Source organism: Amblyraja radiata, chromosome 33 (genome assembly GCF_010909765.2).
Source record: "Amblyraja radiata isolate CabotCenter1 chromosome 33, sAmbRad1.1.pri, whole genome shotgun sequence".
In the NCBI taxonomy this organism is placed as follows: domain Eukaryota; kingdom Metazoa; phylum Chordata; class Chondrichthyes; order Rajiformes; family Rajidae; genus Amblyraja; species Amblyraja radiata.
Window position 1 is genome coordinate 5,133,991 of NC_045988.1, and position 22,637 is coordinate 5,156,627.

At 45.6% G+C, this 22,637-nt stretch overlaps 1 protein-coding gene across 3 annotated transcripts in view; it reads right to left on the reverse strand.

Annotated features, from left to right (window-relative positions):
* Nucleotides 1-22,637, reverse strand: part of LOC116991197 (proprotein convertase subtilisin/kexin type 7-like) — a 133,352-nt gene that overhangs the window by 31,782 nt on the left and 78,933 nt on the right. For all 3 annotated transcript variants that reach the window (XR_004416710.1, XM_033049582.1, XM_033049583.1), the window contains exons 9-11: nucleotides 8,419-8,586; nucleotides 5,615-5,722; nucleotides 3,291-3,393 (exon numbers count right to left, since the gene is read on the reverse strand). Coding sequence is in view for 2 of the 3 variants with exons in the window: in XM_033049582.1 (XP_032905473.1) it covers nucleotides 3,291-3,393; nucleotides 5,615-5,722; nucleotides 8,419-8,586 (379 nt within the window). In the remaining variant the exon portion in view is untranslated. The remainder of the gene's footprint in view (nucleotides 1-3,290; nucleotides 3,394-5,614; nucleotides 5,723-8,418; nucleotides 8,587-22,637) is intronic.

Sequence of the window (22,637 nt, forward strand, 5' to 3'; positions counted from 1 at the left end):
GTTCTGCTATTTATTAAACCTATTTTGTAAAAGGCAATTACCGGACATACAGGTTTGCTTATTTAGAAAAATAATAAAAGATGCTCTCAGAGAGAATGTCAGAGATGCTAAATAGTCCCTGATGTTAAACCGAAACCATGTGCTTACGTTACTAACAATCCTTACAAATTGTTACAAGAATGCTGCTGCTGTTCCCGTGATGACAGGTTGATGAACTAGTGTCGATGATTCATTCTCGCAAACTATCTTTCACCAACTCATCTGAGAGGATGAGACGCCGCATATTCGATGACATGGGTGGGCAATGTACGAAGTGTAGATGGAAGCAATTAATTGGAAGGAGCTGTGAGAGGATTAACCAACTGGATTTCCAAGTAGGGAAGCATGAGATCATAGTTGGACTTAACAAGAGTAGAACAAAGCGATTGTAAATGGTGAAAAGCTCATAAGGTCCAAAAAACACCAGAGGTCCAAAAGAACAGAGCTTCATGCGCATGGATCAATAAAATGCCTTAGTTTGGTTTCGTTTGTAGATCAATCTATCAATCAATCAATCAGTTTTATTCGTCACTTGCACATAAAGTGCAAGTGAAATGAATTTGCCAGCAGCGGTACAATGAAAAAGAACACACAAAAACACAATCAACATTTAACACAAACATCCACCACAGCATTCATCACTGTGGTGGAAGGCACAAAGTTTGGCCAGTCCTCATCCATTCTCCCCCGTGGTCAGGACCGCAACCCTCCGCAGCCGCCGCTGTGGGCGTCTAGATGAGTAGACAGAAGGAACTCTCCATTCCTGATTAGTACAGGTGTCAGGGGTTATGGGGAGAAGGCAGGAGAATGGGGTTAGGAGGGAGAGATAGATCTTGCCGTGATTGATTGGTGGAGTAGACTTGATGGACCGTGATTGAATGGGCCTGTTTCTGTGCTGTACTGTTCTATGTTCTACACAAAGGATAAACCATACCTGGACCACATCATTATAAGGATAAAACGGCCTTGAGAGGAGGGCAATACAAATGACACGTCATTGAGCTGAACCTTAACTTGCTTCCCCTCTCCACTTGTAAAAACTACTTCCAGCACCTCCTGTTTCAACAAGACAAACTACAGCTGCAGTCCCCAGAATGTGGTCAGGCTTTTAAATTGTCATGGGTAAGCAGAGAGATCCGATCCCAGCACTTTGTGTCGGGTATGTCGGAGCTCGGGGATGTCTCTTAGCGGCTCATAACGCTAACGGCAGGTACTCGGGAAGACTCGCTAACGGCAGGTACTCGGGAAGACTCGTGAAGATTTTTTAACATGTTGAAAAATGTCCACGAGAGCCCCGAGTACCGACGAGTGGCCATTACCGTAAATCACCGAGTTCGAATCAGGGCAAACTCGGGAGAGCTCTTGGAATGAACTCGTACCGTGGGGCAGGGCTTTAAAGTATGCAGACCTCAAGGACGCTTTATTTGAAGTGTTTCCAGACATCAGATGATGTTGATTAAGGACGCTTTATTAAATGCACACTATTTAAAGCTTTGAATTGAAACTCACAGCCTGTGGTATTGGGGAGGGGGGGAGAATGCGGAAGGACCGGCTTACAATTTATCCACACCCAAAATATTAACCCCCCCCCCCCCCCGCACCACTCCCCCACCGAAAAAAAGAGCTGACTGGTATGCTTGTGTGCAGGAATTTAACTTTGACTATTTTTTGGAAAGTTATGTCAAATATAGAGGGTGAGAAGAGTGGTTCAGCGGTAGAGTTGCTGCCTTACAGCGCCAGAGACCCGGGTTCGATCCTGACTACGGGTGCTGTCTGTATGGAGTTTGCACGTTCTCACTTTGACTGCATGGGTTTTCAGCGGGTGCTCCGGTTTCCTCCCACAACCAGAAGACATACAGGCTTGTAGGTTAATTGGCTTTGGGAATGAATTAATTGGCTTTGGTAAAATTGTAAATTGTCCCTCGTGTGCAGGGTAGTGCCAGTGTGCGGGGTGGTCGCTGGTCAGCGCGGATTCAGTGGGCAGGAGGGCCTGTTTCTCTAAAGTCTAATGTTGAACAGCATTCAATGAAGCCCGATTACACATTTCAAGGAAAGTAAGGATTACAGTAACACACATTAACATTATGTCTTTCTAGACCGTAAAACACATACCCACACACAGTACACTCAGTGAAGTTGCTGTTGTAATTTAGCGTCTAACATGAACCAGGCAAAGTCCCATAAACAGCCAGGTGAAAATAAAGTGGTAATCTGCACTTGTTAAAGCATACCATGCCTGTCGATGAATAAGTAACAGGCTGGGTAGAGTGAGAACTTAAGGGCGGCATGGTATCGCAGTGGTAGAGCTACTGCCAGAGACCCGGTTCGATCCTAAATATGGGTGCTTGTCCGTACGGAGTTTGTACCTTCTCCCAGTGACCTGCGTAGGTTTCCTTCGGGATCTTCAGTTTCCTCCCACACTCCAAAGACGTATAGGTTTGTAGGTTAATTGCCTTGGTGTAAATGTGAAAGATTGTTCCTAGTGTGTGTAGGGTAGTGCTGGTGTGCGGGTATCACTGGCCGGCACGGACTCGGTGGGCCGAAGGGCCTGTTTCCACGCTGTATCTCTAAACTAAACTAAACTCGCAGAGATTATTGCAGCACAGAGGCAGCCCTTTCGGCCCATCATGTCTGTGCTGGCTATCAAGCACCGTCTACGAGAAAACCCACGTGGTCACAGGGAGAATGTACAAACTCCCTACAGACAGTACCCGTAGTCAGGTGGTAAGGCAGCAACTCTACCTCTATGCCACTGTGCTGCCCTAAATGTTCAATGATGGTTATTTCCTGAACGAGCTGGAGTTGAGGGAATGAAGGAGGTTAGCAGGGAGAATGAAGGAAATCGAGACGGTGATGAGGGCAAGCTGTAAATGGCCTTGAACATATTCAAGGTGGTAGATTTGGGGTGGCATGGTGGCGCAACGGTAGAGTTGCTGCCTTACAACGCCAGAGACCCCGGTTCGATCCTGACTACTGGTGATGTCTGTAGGGAGTTTTACATTCTCCCTGTGACCGCGTGGGTTTTCTCCGGGTGCTCCCACACTCCAAATACGTACAGGTTTATAGGTTCATTGGCTTCGGTAATTGGCAAATTGTTCCCTACCATGTAGGATAGTGTTAGAGTACGGGGTGATCGCAGACTCGGTGGGCTGAAGGGCCTGTTGCCGCACTGGATTTCTAAACTAAAGCTAAAAGGAACACCATTTCTTACTAGCCCAACCACCTAACAAATGCAAAGACGCACTACATACCATTCCAGGTGATCTCCAGCTTGCCAGGGCTCAGGGGGATGAGCTGTTTGTCTTTCTCAACAGGGCTGGCGTAAGAGCTGAGGAACGGTACGGACTCCCAGATCTGGAGAGGAACATACATGGATGGTTAACTAACCAGCTCAGCTGACACGCAAACACGGGCGTGAAGATGAATTCACCAAAAACATACAGGTTTGTAGGCTAATTGGCTTCGGTGAAATTGTAAATTGTCCCTACTGTGTGTAGGATAGTGTTAGTGTGCGGGGATCGCTGGCAGGCACGGATTCAACGGGCTGAAGGGCCTGTTTCCTTGCTGTATCTCAAGACTAAACCACACTAAAATAATCCAGATTGAGTACCACACCACATTTCTTTCCCTAAAGTGAAACATATGGGTTTAAACAACCATACAACAGTTTTATGCTGACAGATTCTTTTGCAGTTAACTGAATTAATTTAATCCTGAAATCTTCCAGATGCCATGCTGGGATTTGAACTCATGACTCAAAGTCATATCCAGCCTCTAGATTATAAATCTGCCAGTATACTCCATGTGCACATGGGCATTGCAAAATCATTGAATGATACAAGGGATGAGGAAACTAAATGGTGAAGACAGGATACATAAAACATTAATTACATTGATTTTAGACGGTTGTAGAGTGATCTTTCATGGGTTTAGAATGATATTTGGATTTCATTAACTTCCTTTCTTCTGAGAGAATCCAGAATATGGGGAAAGCACTTCATTGTCAAGTCGAGTTTATTGTCATATGCACAAGTATGGTGAGGTGTACAGAGAAGGTTCACCAGACTGATTCCTGGGATGGCAGGACTTTCATATGAAGAAAGACAGGATAGACTCGGCTTGTACTCGCTAGAATTTAGAAGATTGAGGAGGGATCTTATAGAAACTTACAAAATTCTTAAGGGGTTGGACAGGCTAGATGCAGGAAGATTATTCTCGATGTTGGGGGAAGGCCAGAACAAGGGGTCACAGATTAAGGATAAGAGGGAAGTCTTTTACGACCGAGATGAGAAAATCATTTTTCACACAGAGAGTGGTGAATCTGTGGAATTCTCTGCCACAGAAGGTAGTTGAGGCCAGTTCATTGGCTATATTTAAGAGGGAGTTAGATGTGGCCCTTGTGGCTAAAGGGATCATGCGGTATGGCGAGACGGCAGGTACGGGATACTGAGTTGGATGATCAGCCATGATCATATTGAATGGCGGTGCAGGCTCAAAGGGCCGAATGGCCTCTACTCCTGCACCTATTTTCTATGTTTCTATGTTTCTATGTGTAGGTACTATGAAAAACTTGCCTGCAGCAGCATCGCGGACTTGTCTGCCATGGATTGAGATGGTTGACCCGCCCGGATGGCCTGGTCTGACCTCAGGTGCTGCGAGGCAGTAGTTTCGATGTTTGAGCAAAACATCTTTTAACAGTTTGTGACCATTGCGTCATCAGGAAACTGGCTCACAGTAATTACCAGCAATAGGCCCGTTAAGTCCAGGATGTGCTGGTGTCAACCAAAAGTCATTAGACGGCGATCAGAGAGAATAATATCGGTGCCAGAATTGAATCCCTCCTTCTGTTCCCTCAAGTCTCTGTTTAGTTTAATTTAGTTTAGAGATATTGCGTGGAAACAATGAGGCCCACTGAGTCTGCGCCCATCAGCGATCACCAGCACTGTCCTTCACACGGGGACATTTTAGACAATAGACAATAGGTGCAGGAGTAGGCCATTCGGCCCTTCGAGCCAGCACCGCCATTCAATGTGATCATGGCCAATCATCCCCAATCAGTACCCCGTTCCTGCCTTCTCCCCATATCTCCTGACTCTGCTATCTTTAAGAGCCCTATCTAGCTCTCTCTTGAAAGTATCCAGAGAACCCGCCTCCACCGCCCTCTGAGGCAGAGATTTCCACAGACTCGCCACTCTCTGTGAGAAAAAGTGTTTCCTCGTCTCCGTTCTAAATGGCTTACTCCTTATTCTTAAACTGTGGCCCCTGGTTCTGGACTCCCCCAACATCGGGAACATGTTTCCTGCCTCTAGCGTGTCCAAACCCTTAACAATTTTACATTTTACCAAAGCTAATTAACAGACAAAACTGTACGTTTTTGGAGTGTGGGAGAAAACCGGAACACCCGGAGAAAACACACGCAGGTCACGGGGAGAACGTACAAACTCCGTACAGACAAGCACCCGTAGTCAGGATCGAACCTGGGTCTCTGGCGCTGTGAGGCAGCAACTCTACCGCTTTCTCCATGACCCTATTTGAGACCCTCCATTAGGAATGACCATATCACCAGAACACCCACCTTTGCAGCGTTCACCATACGCCAGGCATTAAGCAGGCCAAAACCATGCTGGTGACTGTGGCTGAATCCAGCTCCATTTACTTCCCAACCAGCGATGCGGTCGTCAAACTAAAGGCAAAGAGAAAAACCCAATCAAAGTAAGTGGAATTCAACATCAAGGGCCTGTCCCACTTACGTGATTTTTGTCGCGGGGTGACGCCTGTTTGGTGGTGAGCAGTCGCCCAAAAGAGGTCGTACCTTTTTCTGGTCGCCACTGGATTTTCAACATGTTGAACATTTTCGGCGACTGCTGGCACCCGTCATAGTCGCAGCAAGTCGGCGAAAATTTCCAACATGTTTAAAATCCAGCGGCGACCAGAAAAAGGTACGACTCTTTGGGCGATTACTCCCCACCAAACAGGCTTCACCCCCTGACAAAAATCGCGTAAGTGGGACAGGCCTTTAAGAGTCAGAAAGTCGTGTTGCAGCTTTATAAAACCTATGTAGGATGTATTTGGAGTATTGCGTTCAGTTCTGGTCCTCCGACTACAGGAAGGAGGTGTAGGCTTTGGAGTGGATGCAGAAGAGGTTTACCAGGATGCTGCTTGGATGGGAGAGTATTAGGTACAAGGAGAGGCTGGATAATCTTGGAATATTTTCTCCTGAGCGTTGGAGACGGAGGGGAGACCTGATAGAAGTTTGCCAATTTAAGAGAGACATAGACACGGTAGACAATCAGATCCTTTTTTTCCCCACAGTAGAAATGTGAAATTCGAAAGAGTATATAGGTTAATGGGAAAAGGGAAAGATTGAAAGGTTCAAGAAGGAACTGCAGATGCTGGTAGACAAAAATGCTGGAGAAACTCAGCGGGTGAGGCAGCATCTATGGAGTGAAGGAAATAGGCAACGTTTCGGGCTGAAACCCTTCTTCAGACTGAAATCAAATCAATCATGAAATCAATAATAATAATAATGGATGGGATTTATATAGCGCCTTTCTAATACTCAAGGCGCTTTACATCGCATTATTCATTCACTCCTCAGTCACACTCGGTGGTGGTAAGCTACTTCTGTAGCCACAGCTGCCCTGGGGCAGACTGACGGAAGCGTGGCTGCCAATCTGCGCCTACGGCCCCTCCGACCACCACCAATCACTCACACACAATCATGAAATCAATGAATTCAGACATAATCAAAGATTGAAAGGTGATGTACAAGAGGGCAGTCACGGTGGCGCAGCAGTAGAGTTGCCGCCTTACAGCGAATGCAGCGCCGGAGACCCGGGGTCGATCACCACTTGGACCAGAAAGTGTTTTTAATCTCTGAGTGCTGTGTCCTTTGTATTATTGACCACACAGCTGAGTTGCGCTGGATGTAATGGCTAAGCACTTGGAGCATCCGGGGTTAATCAGGGACAGTCAGCACTGAGTCAGGAGAGATGGGGGGCAAGTTGTGTCTCACCGTGATCTAAGTTCCAGCAGATTGCAGAGTGTACAGCTAAAGACAATGAGATCCACGTTTAGAATGGGTACCGTTTCGCAGTTAGCTTTTAGATGACGCATCTCCAATATCTAATTTTTTTCACACTGTCTCTGCTAGCTTCACCTCCCCTCCTACTTCCTGCTTCATCTCTCCCCATCTCTATTCCTCACCCTTTCTGCTTCTGAACTCGAACTCGCTCGCAATCTCTCTTGCTCTTAAATCCTTCCCTCAACCCCTCAACCCCCTCCTCTTCCCCCTCTCCCCCGCTCACTCTCCTCTCCCCACTCCTCCCTCCCCTCACCCCCATCCCCGCTCCTCCCTCCCCTCTCCCGCCTTGTCTCTCCACATCTCCCCCACATCCCCCACTCTCCTCTCCCTGCCACAGAACCCCCCCCCCCCCACACACACAAATATATAATTTTCCATTTTATCATTCCATCTATCATTGTATCATCTCATTGTGTTTGGATTCAAAAGGATCACAAGACTGCTGTCATTTCACCTTAAGCCTCCATTTCAATGTATTACAATCCATCCCACACACCAATCATCGCACAAAGACCTTTCCAACTCCTCACTGTGCGATCTTCTACATTTTTTAAACCACGATTATAGGAGGATTTGTTTTCTTAATAATGCATGAGTCCATGAATTTGTTTGAGAACACCAAACTATGCAGCATTTACTGGAAGGTGCGGATTGAAAATCTAAAGTCAATATTATTCATGGAATTGTATTGTGATAATTTGAGGAAATGCCATTGACCTGTGTTGTGGTGATGAAGTTTCCCCTTTAGGTTTTATTGTCTGTGCCTAAGATAGATTCGGAAAGTACACGCCAATGGAAACTTGTCCACTTTGTGTGTCACTGGCTGTGTCTGGTTCAGTAAAAAGAATGAGATCTAAAGGGGAGAGGTTTAGTTGAGTTTAGTTTGGAGAAACAGAGTAGGAAAAGGCCCTTCGGTCCACCGAGTCTGTGCCGACCAGCGATAGTGTACTATCCTGCACACTGAGGACAATTTATAATTTTACGGAAACCAATTAGCCTACAAACCTGCACGTCTTTGGAGAAGTGGGAGGAAACAGGAGCACCAGGAGGAAACCCACGCGGTCACAGGGAGAACATGCAAACTCCGCACCCGTGGTCAGGATCGAACCCAGGTCCCTGGAGCTGCAACGCAGCAACTCTACTGCTGCGCCATCGTGCCGTCCTATAAATGGTGAGTTATGGGCAGAGTTGCAAATGCGAGCATAAACACCAATATCGGTCCGTTGTGCCAAATGGCTGGGTCTTTGAGTGGATGTGTGAAGATGCCGATGTGCCCAGCCGTGCCCCATTCTCACCCGCGTAGCCGTGAAGACAATGATGTGCTGAACATCCCGCCACGTGAGGCATGGGCGAACCTGCAGCATCAATGCAACCATTCCCGCAGCCAGCGGTGCAGCAGCCGAGGTCCCAGTGTGCCCTTCAGTGCAGCCAGTGCCATCTTGCATCTGCCAGTCAGAGGTCACCTGAATAGCAGAGTAAGGAAGAACGATTGATTAACCACTGGTTCAGCTCCAGAGAGTCAATAGACAATAGACAATAGGAGCAGGAGTAGGCCATTCGGCCCTTCCAGCCAGCACCGCCATTCAATGTGATCATGGCTGATCGTCCCCTTGGGTTAGTTTGAACTGGGAGATCAGGAAATGTGATTTAGCTCATCAACTACCGCTGAGTTATTGGATCTCCCAAGTTAATTTAAGAAACTCTAACTTGGAAAGTTCTGATTATAATTTATAGGTTCGATAGAAAAATTGGTCATTTGTCCTACAGATCTCTGCAATTCAACTCCCAGACTCACCTCAAAGAGATACCTGGATTTACAAAGTACTTCAAACTCCAGTGATAGATATTATTCACAAAGTACTTCAAACTCCAGTGTTTAAGGAGGAACTGCAGATGCTGGAAAAATCAAAGGTAGATAAAAATGCTGGAGAAACTCAGCGGGTGAGTTTCAGCGGGTGAGTTTCTCCAGCATTTTTATCTACCTTCAAACTCCAGTGGTAGATATGTGTAGAAAGGAACTGCAGATGCTTGTACATACATAGATACAAAGTGCTGGAGTAACTCAGTGGGTCTGGAGAGAAAAGAGCCACAAAGTGCTGGAGTAACGCAGCATCTCTGGAGAGAAAAGATGGGTGACTTTTCGGGTCGGGACCCTTCTTCAAACTTAGTGTAGAGGGAAGGGAACAGGAGGCCAGAACAAAGCAGGGCCTGCAACAGATGATCAAGGCAGGATGGAGCCCATAATGGCCCATTGTTGGCTGGGGAAGAGGTGATGATGAAGGGATACAAGGATGCTAGTGCTCAATGTCTCAAATCTGAGTCTGCTGCCATTTGGCCCCACTCAAGTTGACAAGTCCTCAGGTCCTGGCATTGTGCTAGTTCCATAAAACCCGGGCAGTAAATGCAGGATTATTAGTTCACGTGTTGGGGCATAAATCACAGTCAGAACAAACCATTTGTGATCCATCGGGTCAGGTTCAATTGGAGCCTCTCCCCACTGGCTGGCTGAACCGCATTCGAAGCACACTAAAACCTTTTGAACAATGTTACTGCTTTCAGGCTGTATCAGGCTCAGACCATGAGACTGGGTGAACAAGATGTCATCACCAGAATTTGGTAGCAGTTCAAATCTATGACAATCTGTTGATCAAAGGCTTGCTGAGATCAAAGCGGCCAAAGAGTCATAAGTCCAGCATAAAATGCTGCTCCCTTGTTGTTTCTATAACAAGGAAGATAATGTACTGTATGAAGGTGCTTCTGGTTATGCTCCGACTTTCCTGGAAGGGTTTTGTATTACAGACATGGTTTGAGCTTAGTATTCTACAGACATGGTTTGAGCTTAGTATTCTCAGGTGAGTCCTTGAATCACCATCTTATTATTTTGTAATGGAACATGCTATGTTTTATTTTAAGCATATTTAATAGCATGACAAAGCCCAGACATAGATGGGAGCTTGTATAAGTACCATTGAGAACCCTTGAGCAGCAGATACAGTACATTTGGTTTATCAGAATGAGGATCCTTGGTGGAAAGCAGAAGAAATGGTTGTCATAGTGTGCTATGCAGATAAACGGTTGTACACAGTGCTCTGCGGGTCCATGTGTTCGATCATAATGTTTCCAGGATATATTAATTACAGCGTAATTTTAGACAAAGTGGACGGACATGATATCTTTGACCCTCGGAGTCACACAGATCTCAGATTGGAGATAAACCAAAGTTTCAATTGCAACAGCAACCACTGGGTCCATGACGAAACGAGTCTCACATTTCAGTGGCACAGATGTGGAGATGTCACCGCTCTCCTTCCCCATTACAGTCACAAGCAGTGATGAATGTGTCTCTTCAACCATCACACATTGATTGACACATTGAAGAGAGCCACACAGCCACAATACAAACTTTGATCTACAGTAATTCCTAGATTTGTGAAGTTCGATTTATACATTTTTTGCTATAACGCCATTGCGTACGTCTTTGATTTACAAAGTTGCTTAATCGTGCGCCACTCACTGTCTAAAGAATGCCTTGTACTGAATTGGTGTCATGAATTTTGCCCGGTCTGTAATGATTTATTAATTGTGCTTAGCAAAATGTTCTCTTTCGGAGCATGCCCCTTTTCTAAGTCAAGTAAGACCTGTATTTAATTTCTGATTAGAGGCAAGAGACATAACAAAATAGTTTGGCAACCCAGACATGAAAGACAGTAGCAATGGGACTAAATTATAGCGTGGCTAATCCCCTATGGAAAATTAAAGGATTTGAAGACTTTGTTACCCATTTTCAATTCCCACTGTCCGTATCAAATTCTCCAATATTGGCTGTCAGTCAAACGAGTGAAAAATTAATTCCCAGAATTTTCAAACCACCGCACACACACTGACATTAATTTGAAACCAGCTGTCTCTTTAAAACGGATTCTTAATTTGTATCAGTTGAGTAACTGATAAACTAGAATTTTCCAGCATTTGTGTTTGAAGGATTAAAAATATGTCTCCAGCACATCTTAACATGCATTTTCCACAGGAACTGTGGATAATTAATAACTCGAAGATCAAGTCTCAATTTCAAGTATGTCTTTGCAATGAGGGCTGCACACTGGAGCAGCAGTAGAGTTGCCCTCCCACAGCACCAGAGAACCGGGTTCGATCCTGACAACGGGTGCTGTCTGTACAGAGTTTGCACGTTCACCTTGTGACCGCATGGGTTGCCTCTGGGCGCCCCGGTTTCCTCACACATTCCAAAGACGTACAGGTTTGTAGGTTCATTGGTTTCTGCAAATCGTCCCCAGCCTGTGGGATAGAATTAGTGTACTGGTGATCGCTGGTCGGTGAGGACTCGGTGGGACAAGGGGCCTATTTCCGCACAGTTAGTCTCAAATAACAGGAACCCACTAGTGCGGCATTAAGATTTTACCTAGGATTATTATCCGGTTTACAAACGCCATATTGACAGTTCTGGAGATAAAATATCTCATGTAGTAACAGACTGAATTCTCCAGGGTTGTGTTATAAAATAAAGTGATGTAACATGACCCTCATGTACTAATAATGAGGGGCCTTGCAACAAGGCGTCAGCTTGTACACAGGGAATATTATTTACAGTCTTCAGCTTCCATGCAACATGAATAATTCGACAATCTGTATTGCAAATTGGCAAACACATATGTTAGGGGAAAAAATTAAATGATCTGAAATAGCAAAACTACTGTAATTTGAACTATTTTCTTTCGAGGAGAGTGAGATTGCACATGTGTAGTTTATGTGCGACGGTTTGCATGTGTATGAGGTGTGTGCGTGGGTGAGAGCAATGGGAAAGGCTGTGTCGTGAGAACTGCAACAGAGGCAATAATAATTAAAAAAATAGAAATGAAATGTGAAAACGCGAATTCTTGGGATTGGGATGTGAACGTCGAAAATAGTGCCATGTGCGAGGGCAAGTCGCGGGTTGCTGCAGTCTCCAAGCGAGGTCAGGATCGAACCCGGGTCTCTGGGGCTGGGAGTCAATGTCTCACAATGACGAGATATTGTGCTGGCAGTGACTGTGCGTCACACCCATACTGTGTGGCCAATACAGTGACATCATTACTCCGCTCTGCCACTGATCCCTCCAAAGATAGACACAAGTTGCTGGAGTAACTCAGCGGGACAGGCAGCAGCTCTGGAGAGGAGGAATGGGTGACGTTTCGGGTCGAGACCCTTCTTCAGTCTGAAGGAGGAATGGGTGACGTTTCGGGACGAGACCCAAGGGTCTCGACCCGAAACGTCACCCATTCCTACTCTCCAGAGATGCTGCCTGTCCCGCTGAGTTACTCCAGCACTTTGTGTCTATCTTTGGCGTAGACCAGCATCTGCAGTTCCTTCCTACACAATGATCTCTCCACACGAGTTTCCTGGCTCAGTATCAATGGAGAAGGTTCCCAAATGCCTGCTAAAAAAACAACCAGGAAATCCTCCCTTGATGAGTAACTAATCATATTTAAAATATTGAATCCCGCCTGTGCTCTCCGCCACCATTAAGGTTGGCCATTAACACTGGCGTCAATACTTTCTGAATGTGCCAAATGAGAATGAAGATAGTGATTTGCTAATTTATGACAGCACTGTGAAGAATCAATCTTTCACAATTCCAATAGTTTAGCAATAAATATTCTGGCTGAGATGTTAATTTTATGACAGAGGCCTCTTTAATTTAAAATTTTGCCCCTTAATATATCAATTCACTCTCAGCTCTGTGTTCATCCCCTCAAGATGAACTGAATGTTTTTAAGGCACAGAAAACAAAAATAAATAGACAATAGGCGCAGGAGTAGGCCATTCGGCCCTTCGAGCCAGCACCGCCATTCAATGTGATCATGGCTGATCATCCCCAATCAATACCCCGTTCCTGCCTTCTCCCCATATCCCCATGACTCCGCTATTTTTTAAAAGCTCTATCTAGCTCTCCCTTGAAAGCATCCAGAGATTAAAAAAACTGTGGATTCAGGATATCCGAAATGAATACAATTGCTGGAAATGCTCATCGGGTGAAGAAGCACCAGTGCAGTGAGGAACCTGAAAATAATTGTTTCAGGTTTAAGAAAGAACTGCAGATGCTGGAAAAATCGAAGGTAGACAAAAATACTGGAGAAACTCAGCGGGTGAGGCAGCATCTATGTAGATGCTGCCTCACCCGCTAAGTTTCTCCAGCATTTTTGTCTACCTTCATGTTTCAGGTTAATCGCCTTTCAGCCGAACTTCAGAGCTGTTTGGACGAGTCCCGGTTAAATTCACGAGCCACAGGTTAATTGGCTTGGAATAAATGTAAAATGTAAAATTGTTCTTAGTGTGCATAGAATATTGTCAGTGTGCGGGGATTGCTGGTCGGCATGGACTCGGTGGGCCGAAGGGCCTGTTTCGGCGCTGTATCTGTAAACTAAACCAAACCGTTTGAATTATGGACTGAAGAGATACTCACACAAACCACTCTGGTATTTGAACTACTGCAGAGTAAACATTAGCAGCTAGAAATGAAACAAGGGCGGGTCTCCAAGTGCCAGAGAGGAAGTGCCTCTCCTTGTATTTTCCCAGTTAAAGCTACTCTAAATATATAATGTTTAAGAAAGAACTGCAGATGCTGGAAAAATCGAAGGTAGACAAAAAAGCTGGAGAAACTCAGCGGGTGAGGCAGCATCTATGGAGCAAAACGTCGCCTATTCCTTCGCTCCATAGATGCTGCCTCACTCGCTGAGTTTCTCCAGCTTTTTTGTCTAACAAAATATATAATGAAGATCTTCAGAGCCTCTGGCCAACACTGAAGAGACCCCTCCCCCACCCTAGTCATCCAACTAGTTGCACTGTTCGCATCCTTGCAGTTAGCACATCTGTCCTCGCCAACAATGGGCCATTATGGACTCCACCCTTCATGAGGTCATCTGTTGCCGGCCCTGGTCTTCTCTATCTTTCAGTCTGAAGAAGAGTTCCGACCCGAAATGCAACCTATCCCTTTTCTCCAGGGATGCTGCCTGACCCGCTGAGTTGCACCAACGTTTTATGTCTATCTTCCACAGACTGGCTCCACTTGTGTAGATGCTGATTTAAACCGAAGATAGATGCAAAATTCTGGTGTAATGGCCAGTTATCACGGTGCGACCTGAAGCAAGATGTCACCCGAGTGAAGTGGTCGTGGTCCAGCACGAGTTCCGCACGATAAAGAGTTCCCACGATAAAGAGTTCCCACGGTACTCGGCATTTCTGTTAGTTGTGCGAGTGACTTGTCCGTCTCCCGATCTTTCCCGTTAATCTTGAATGAACATTGTGGACTGTAGTGTTGTTAATCACGTGGCACAAATGATGTTACTTTTTTTCACACACTATATTGGTTTTTTTCACCTGAGCTCTTTAATGAGCTGAAGAATAATCTGTTTTTTTTTAGACAAATGTTGTTTGGTGTGATGCACCTTCTCTCAATATGTGCAAGGTCGTCTTTTTATTTTGTCAAATAGGAATAAAGACTGTGTCTCACATTGACCGTGATGATTGTCTTATTTTATTATCTACTGAGAGGTGAAACTTTCAGTCTGAAGAAGGCTCTCGACCCGAAACGCCACCCGTTCCTTCTCTCCAGAGATGCTGCCTGTCCCGTTGAGTTGCTCCAAGCAACTGGTGTCTATCTTCAAAGGACTGACCACCGGGCTGGATGTCGGAGCTGGCGTGTTGCGTTTCACAGACCGAACTGTCCAATTAATAGTAACAGATGGGCACTCCCTCTCAACCACATCCTCTTGCCTTCTCCCCATAATCTCCTGACAGCCGCACTAATCAGGAATGTATCTATCTCTGCCCCTATTCTTCACCCTTTTGACAGTAGTTTTGTTTTATTGGAGACGCGGGAGACAGCGGATGCTGGAATACTGAGCAAAACACGAAGTGCTGGAGGAACTCGGTGCATTTGTATTTAAGAAGGAACTGCAGATGCTGGAAAATCGAAGGTACACAATAATGCTGGAGAAACTCAGCGGGTGCAGCAGCATCTATGGAACGAAGGAAATAGGCAACGTTTCAGGCCGAAACGTTGCCTATTTCCTTCGTTCCATAGATGCTGCTGCACCCGCTGAGTTTCTCCAGCATTTGTGTGTGGGGGTGGGAGTTGGGGGGAGGGGGAGAGAGATAAGGCAGCCTGAAGAAAGGGTCGCATGTCCATTTCCCTCCGTAGATGCTTTAGACAAAAAGAGACACAAACTGCTGGAGTAAAATAGCTCAGCAAGTGAGGTACCTGAACACTCAAAAATGAAAAAGAATGAAAATGTGATTATATCACCTCCCTTCAACTATTTTGTGTTTCAGCATGAGAGGGATTATAACATTAGAGACATTCATCTTGTAGTGATGTGTTAATGAAGAATTGCAGACATCAATCTGATAGTAAAAAATATATTTATTTAACAATGAGGTAAAACAAGCAGTGACAATCAAACTGCTCAGTTACTCACCATTCGCAGGAGTTCCCACGGTACCCGCAAGAGTTATTACGGATATCGCACGGGCCACTGCGTTCATACAATGTTGCAACGCTCACCAAAAAGTGCTCAAGGCACTCTTGGAGAAATTCAAAAATGTTTGAATTTTCTCCCGACCGTACCAAGTCACACGACTACCTGCCGTTAGCGCCACGGAGGTCCTCGGTGGTCCACGAATGCCATACTGCTATCGCAGAAGGTTCCCACGATGTCAAATCTTGTTAAGTCTTGCTTCAGGTCGCACAGTGAGAAAGCCCTTTAACTCAACGGGTCAAAGTCCTGTCCCACGGTACAAGTTCATTCCAAGAGCTCTCCCGAGTTTGCCCTGATTCGAACTCGGAGATTTACGTGTGTGGCCACTCGTCGGTACTCGGGGCTCTCGTGGACATTTTTCAACATGTTGAAAAATCTTCACGAGTCTTCCCGTGCTTACCTGCCGTTAGCGAGTCTTCCCGAGTACCTGCCGTTAGCGCTAAGAGACGTCCCTGAGCTCCGACGTACCCGCTACGTTCATTCTCCGTGCTTACCACGAGTTTGATTTTTTTTAAACTCGGGAGAGCTCTTGGAATGAACTCGTACCGTGGGACCGGGCTTTTAGGCAGCATCTTAGGAGAAAAGGATTAGGTGATGTTTTGAATCGAGACCCTTCTTCAGACTGAGAGTGATGGGAAAGGGAAACCAGAGCTTCCTGCACATTCTGGTAACTCACCACTTTCCTCTCAACTCTGCTTCATGTCATCACCCCTCCTCTCCAGCTCCCTCAGCCCATCTGCACGTATCTCTCTTTCCAATCAAGAAACATCTCCTCTCTCCGTTACAATGCTTTTCCTACTGAATATTTGCGACCAGCGTTCAGACAGGCACGCTGGTTGGTCAGTTCCAGATGGGAATGAATCATGTTATGAGGAAAGAATAAGGAGAACACCGCTGCACCACCGTGACTTGGTGGTCATGGTGGCGCAGCGGTAGAGTTGCTGCCTTACAGCGAATGCGGCGCCAGACTCCCGGGTTCGATCCCGGCTACGGGTGCTGTCTGTACGTACTTTGTTTTCTTCTCCCCGTGACCTGCGTGGGTTTTCTCCACGATCTCCAAAGACGTACAGGTTTGTAGGTTATTTGGCTTGGTAAATGTAAAAATTGTCCCTAGTGGGTGTAGGATGGTGTTAATGTGCGGGGATCGCTGGTCGGCTCGGATCCAGTGGGGCCGAAGGGCCTGTTTCCGCGCTGTATCTCTAAACTAAACTTTCTGGAATTTGGGAGGAGGAGAAATTATTTTATTGTTGCAAGATTCCGCAAGGATAGGACAGACATTAGGAGGATGTTTTCCCTTGTCAGTGAATCCAAATCGGGAATAAACTATTAATGCGATTCTCAGGCTGAAACCCTCAGCATGTAATTGCTGTAAACAGGATGCTTGCTCATTGTTAAATGGATAATTGACTGCAGGAAGCAGCATCTTAATGACCTCTCAGATGCTTGGACAAGGTCTCCTGACAATTGAATGCTCAGGGCCCAGCTCTTCATTACCGAGCTACTCAATGTAAAACACTGATAGAAATGGGAATCTCCTCCTTCAGTGTTAGTTTGCCTGTGGCCTCTCTCACTGTGTATCATTGTTATCGGAATCATGGGTCACAGCACATATTAGGATGGCCGTGAGACCAGTCAGTGAACAAAAGCACTTTTCATGGTTTAGTTTAGTGATACAGCACCGAAACAGGCCCTTCGGCCCACAGTGACCGTGCCGACCAGCGATCACCCATATACTAGCATTTATCCTACAAACTTTCCCCGTTGGACTGCAACCTTGTCGTGGTCGGGGAGCTTGTGTGTCTCAGTGACCCCCTAGAGCTATGCCAGTGGGAGATTCGTCTCCTGTTAGGGTCTCCAATGCTGGAAAGGTCAAAGGGTAGAGGCAAGACGAAGAGCGATCCACTGGTCCTCCAGGTTGGAGGCTGAGCACAGGGGCTAACAACCCTGTCTCGTAAAACAAATATGTTACGGAAACAGCAACTGAAGGAAATCAACAAGGACATTTATTACTACCCTACATGCCAGCAGGCATAATAGGCAGTAAGTAAGTAAGTAAGTAATCCTACACACTAGGGACAATTTACAGAATCCAATTAACCTTCCAACCTGCACGTCTTTGGAATGTGGGAGGAAACCGGAGCACCTGGAGAAAACCCACGCAGTCACGGGAAGAACGTGCAAACTCTGCACGGACAGCACCCATAGTGAGGGTCTCCGGCGCTGTAAGGCAGCAACCCTACCTAAAAATTTAAATCCTATCAATCCTAAATCTCTAAACTGCGCTGAGAACTGCTCTCTAGGGGTGGGTGAGACCCTGAGCTTTTCCAATGTGATAATATTATAGCTTGAATTGATTGAAAGATACAGCTTTGTAACAGGCCCTTCAGCCCACTGAGTCCATGCCATTGATCACCCATTCACACTAGTTCTATGTTATTCCACTTTTGTATTAATTCCCTGCACACTAGTGGTAAATTACAGAGGCCTATTAATCTGCAAACCCAAGAGAGACACAAAATGCTGGAGTAACTCAATGGGTCAGGCAGCGTCTCTGGAGAAATTGTACATGAAATGTTTCGGGTTGGGAACCTTCTTCAGACTGATTGTAGTGTGGGGGGGGGGGGGGGAGATGGGGGGGGGACTGGAAGCGAGGAAAAATTCCAGGATAAATCAGGGGTTGGCAATAGATGACCTCAGGCAAGGAGGTTCCCTGATAGGGCTGATTGCTGACTTGGGACAAGTGAGTGGCCGTGGGATTGCATTTGTGTCTATCTTTAGTGTAAACCAGCCATCTGCAGTTCCTTTTTATTACAACCTATAAACCCCCCAGTCTTTGGGAAGTAGGGGGAAACCAGAGCATCCGGAGGGAACCCACTGGGTCACAGGGAGGGTGTGCAAAACTCCACACAGACAGCACCCGAGGTCAAAATGGGTTTTGGTCGCTGGCATTGTGAGGTGGCAGTTCGATGAACTGCGCCACTGTGCCTGCCGCCCTGTTGGCTAGTGAATCTACCATATCACAACAGCAGTGCCATACTTAGTAATTTTAAAGCTAGGCTACATTTTGATGACTTTTACCCTACAAATGAAATCTAACAAACTGCAGCTCCTATTTAATATTGTGTGATTTTGTGAAAAGCATCAAATTAACTTTTGTTCAATCCACTGTTTGGTGCCACGGTTTTAATTTTGTCCCACAGATCAGTGTATTATTCAAATCTTCCTCAATATATGAACCTTTAACAAACACCCACATTGCTGTTGTCAGGACTTGAGGGCCTGAGCTACAGGGCGAGGCTGAGTAGGTGAAGACTTTAGTCTTTGGACTGCAGGTAGGGGTGATCTTACAGAGGTGTATAAGTTCATGAGAGGAATCTATAGGGTAAATACACAGAGTATTTTGCCCAGATCCCCCGAGAGGGGATCTTATAGAAACTTACAAAATTCTTAAGGGGTTGGACAGGCTAGATGCAGGAAGATTGCTCCCGATGTTGGGGAAGTCCAGGACAAGGGGTCACAGCTTAAGGATAAGGGGGAAATCCTTTAAAACCGAGATGAGAAGAACTTTTTTCACACAGAGAGTGGTGAATCTCTGGAACTCCCTGCCACAGAGGGTAGTCGAGGCCAGTTCATTGGCTATATTTAAGAGGGAGTTAGATGTGGCCCTTGTGGCTAAGGGGATCAGAGGGTATGGAGAGAAGGCAGGTACGGGATACTGAGTTGGATGATCAGCCATGATCATATTGAATGGCGGTGCAGGCTCGAAGGGCCGAATGGCCTACTCCTGCACCTAATTTCTATGTTTCTATGTTTCTATGTAAGTAGGAGAATCAAGAACCAGAGGACATTGGTTTAAGGCAAAAGATTTAATAGGATCCTGAGGGACAACTTTTTTTTTTACACAAAGGTTAGTAGGTGTATGGAATGAGCTGCCAGAGGAGGTAGTTGAGGCAGGTCTGATCACAATGTTTAAGAAACATTTCGACAGGTACATGGACAGGATAGGTTTGGAGGGATTTGGAGTAAACGTGGGCAGGTGGGACTAGTGTGGATGGGGCATGTAGTGTGGCGTGGGCAACTTGGGCTGAAGGCCCTATTCCCGTGCTGTATGAGTCTGCCTGCAAATATTTCACAATATGTTTCCTATATTAAAGCAGTGACTGCCTTTGGGATTTCCCGAGTGGAAAAGTATTTTATATATAGACACATATATGGGAAGCCTTTCCTCTTTTTAAGTATTAACACTCTCCTTGGGATTCCTGTAAATGTCTTCACCATTCTGGGGATCCAGTGCAAATGTGATCACGCTCGTTGCAATTTCCAAGAATTAGCTTCATTCTAGACATATTGACCGACCGCAATGAATCCCTAGAAAATATTAATAGACTCTTTGGGATACTTTGCAGATGCACACGCACTTTGAGGGACCCCATGGTAACATTAACACTCTCAAGGATCCTTTGCAAACATTACCATTCTCCCAGGGATGCTCTACTCTTGCAAACCCCGCAATCAAACTCTGAGAGAACACCAAACATTTGTCGGGGAAACCCTGTTCTCATTCTTGAAAGCCAAGAGAAAAACACCTGAGATTTTCTATCACAGGAGGTTCAAATGGCATTAAACAGTATTGTATTGTAGATGCTGGAGAAACTCAGCGGCTCAGGCAGCATCTCTGGAGAAAATGGAGGGGACGTTTCGGGTCAGGACCCTTCTTCTGACTGAAGAAGCAGTCTGAAGAAGGTTTTCTGACCAGAAAAATCACCGCTCCATTTTCTCCAGAGATACTTCCTGACCCGCTGAGTTACCCCAGCATTTTGTGTCTATCCTTGATGTAAACCAACTACTGCAGTTCATTTCTATTGCAGACAAGATTCCTGATATCATTTGCAAAAAGAAGCATATACGACACAGGAGAACGGCCAATCAGCCCCTCGAGGTTGCTCTGCTTTTCCAGTCATTAGCTGATCCAATCTTTGACTCAACACTACTCTTGGGGATGATCAGCCATGATCACATTGAATGGCGGTGCTGGCTCGAAGGGCAGAATGGCATACTCCTGCACCTATTGTCTATTGTCTTCCGATTTCTCCCCACACCTCTCGACTCCCTTGTTTTTAATATGTCTGTTAATTTCCACTTTGAATACGTTCAATGACTCTATCTCTACCCGTTCCCTGGGTTAGAGGGGTGGCCAAGGATTCACAGTCTTTTACGAGAAGAAATCCCTCCTCATTTTTGCCTGAAACTCTGCTCCCGGCATCTAGATTCCCTGACTCGGGGGGGAAAAAAACTCTCTCCGCATTTGCCTAGTCAATCATTTTGCGTTGAGATCAAATCTCATTTTCCTCCATTCCCATGTGTGTGGGGAAACCTCCTCAACCGTTATTCATACACAACCCATCCAAAGGATCAGCTGAGTGAACCTTCCCTGCTCCACCTTCATTCCTTGCTGTATATCTCTACATCGAAGATAGGATAACAACCAATTCATCCACTATCCCTAGGGATCCTTGAGAGTGTTAATGTTACCATGGGGTTCCTCAAAGTGCGTGTGCATCTGCAAAGTATCCCAAAGAGTCTATTAATATTTTATAGGGATTAATTGTCGTGGGTCAATACATGCAGGGGATGTCTAGAATGCAGATCATCAGGTCCTGGGGACTTGTTGACCTTCGGCATCATTAGAACAAGAGAGAAATGTTGAAACCACTGCTGGGTTGAAAAGTGCAGGCATTAAATTTCTTCCCAGTCTAAGCAGAGTATAACGACTTCTGAAGTCTTCATGGGGTGTCGGTGTGGAGTTTGCACGTTCTCCCCGTGACTGCATGGATGTGCATTCTCCGGTTTCCTAGTACATTCCAAAGACGTGCCGGTTTGTAGGTTAACTGATCTCTGTAAATCGCCCCTAGTGTGTCAGATGCAAACGTGGTCTAACATCAAACTAGTGTATGGCTGATCGATGGTTGCCATGGACACGAAGGGCCTGTTTCCACATTATACCTCTGAACTCTAAATTTAAAACCCATGACACAGATCAACATTATCTTTAAATACAGCACAAAAATGTCCTAAAACTAACTGCGTGCCCGCTTTTTCAGACAGTTGTGTGAAACGTTTTAAAAAATGACTGATGTTCTGAGTAACATTGTATTGCACTGTATTACCAATGTTCTGTACAACTAAGACTAAGAATTTCACGCCCAAAGCATATTGAATTTACAGAAAGGGATGGGCTCTGTGACAGATGCTAATCCAATTCCTTTCATAGGAAGCTGTGTGGCTTCATATATTTCCTGTCACTGGATGTTGACAAAAGATCTCACTCTGCCTATTTTCCCCACTCGCACTGTATTATGTAATTCTCATAACAAACCCCCCCCGACAATGACGGATAACCTTTGCTAAAGCTTAGGTGAGTTTGAAAGCTGTAGGAGACCGGAACAGAGGGACCTTGTATTAGACAGACAGAACGAACAAAAGATGCTCTATTCATGTTGCAGTCCATTCCAGAGCATCTGTTCCTTGCGATGAGCTGGCGGATTAATTGATTAAAACGTGGTAACCAGAGTTGCATCGTTAGGGATTTGCCCAGATCAACAGAACCATCTTGAAAATTCCTGGAGTGCAAAGGAGAACATCAAGAAATAATTTCATTTGGTTGCACCCATTTGAAGAATATTTAATCCTTCGAACTTGCCTTACACTGTAATGTTAGCTAACTTTCTGAGGTAATTCGAACTGTCACAGTTGGTCGCTTTACAAAGGAAGAGATATCTGGAAATCTAGTTCAAATATATCAGGCTCTTAAAAGATGGTACAGTCAGGGGATATGGGGAGAAGGCAGGAACGGGGTTGTGAGTGGGGGATGGTCAGCCATGATCACATTGAATGGCCGAATGGCCTACTCTTGCACATATTGTCTATTGTCAATGAATTTGTATTGTTTGTTAAGGGTTGTTGTTGCCCTGTAATGAGGTGCA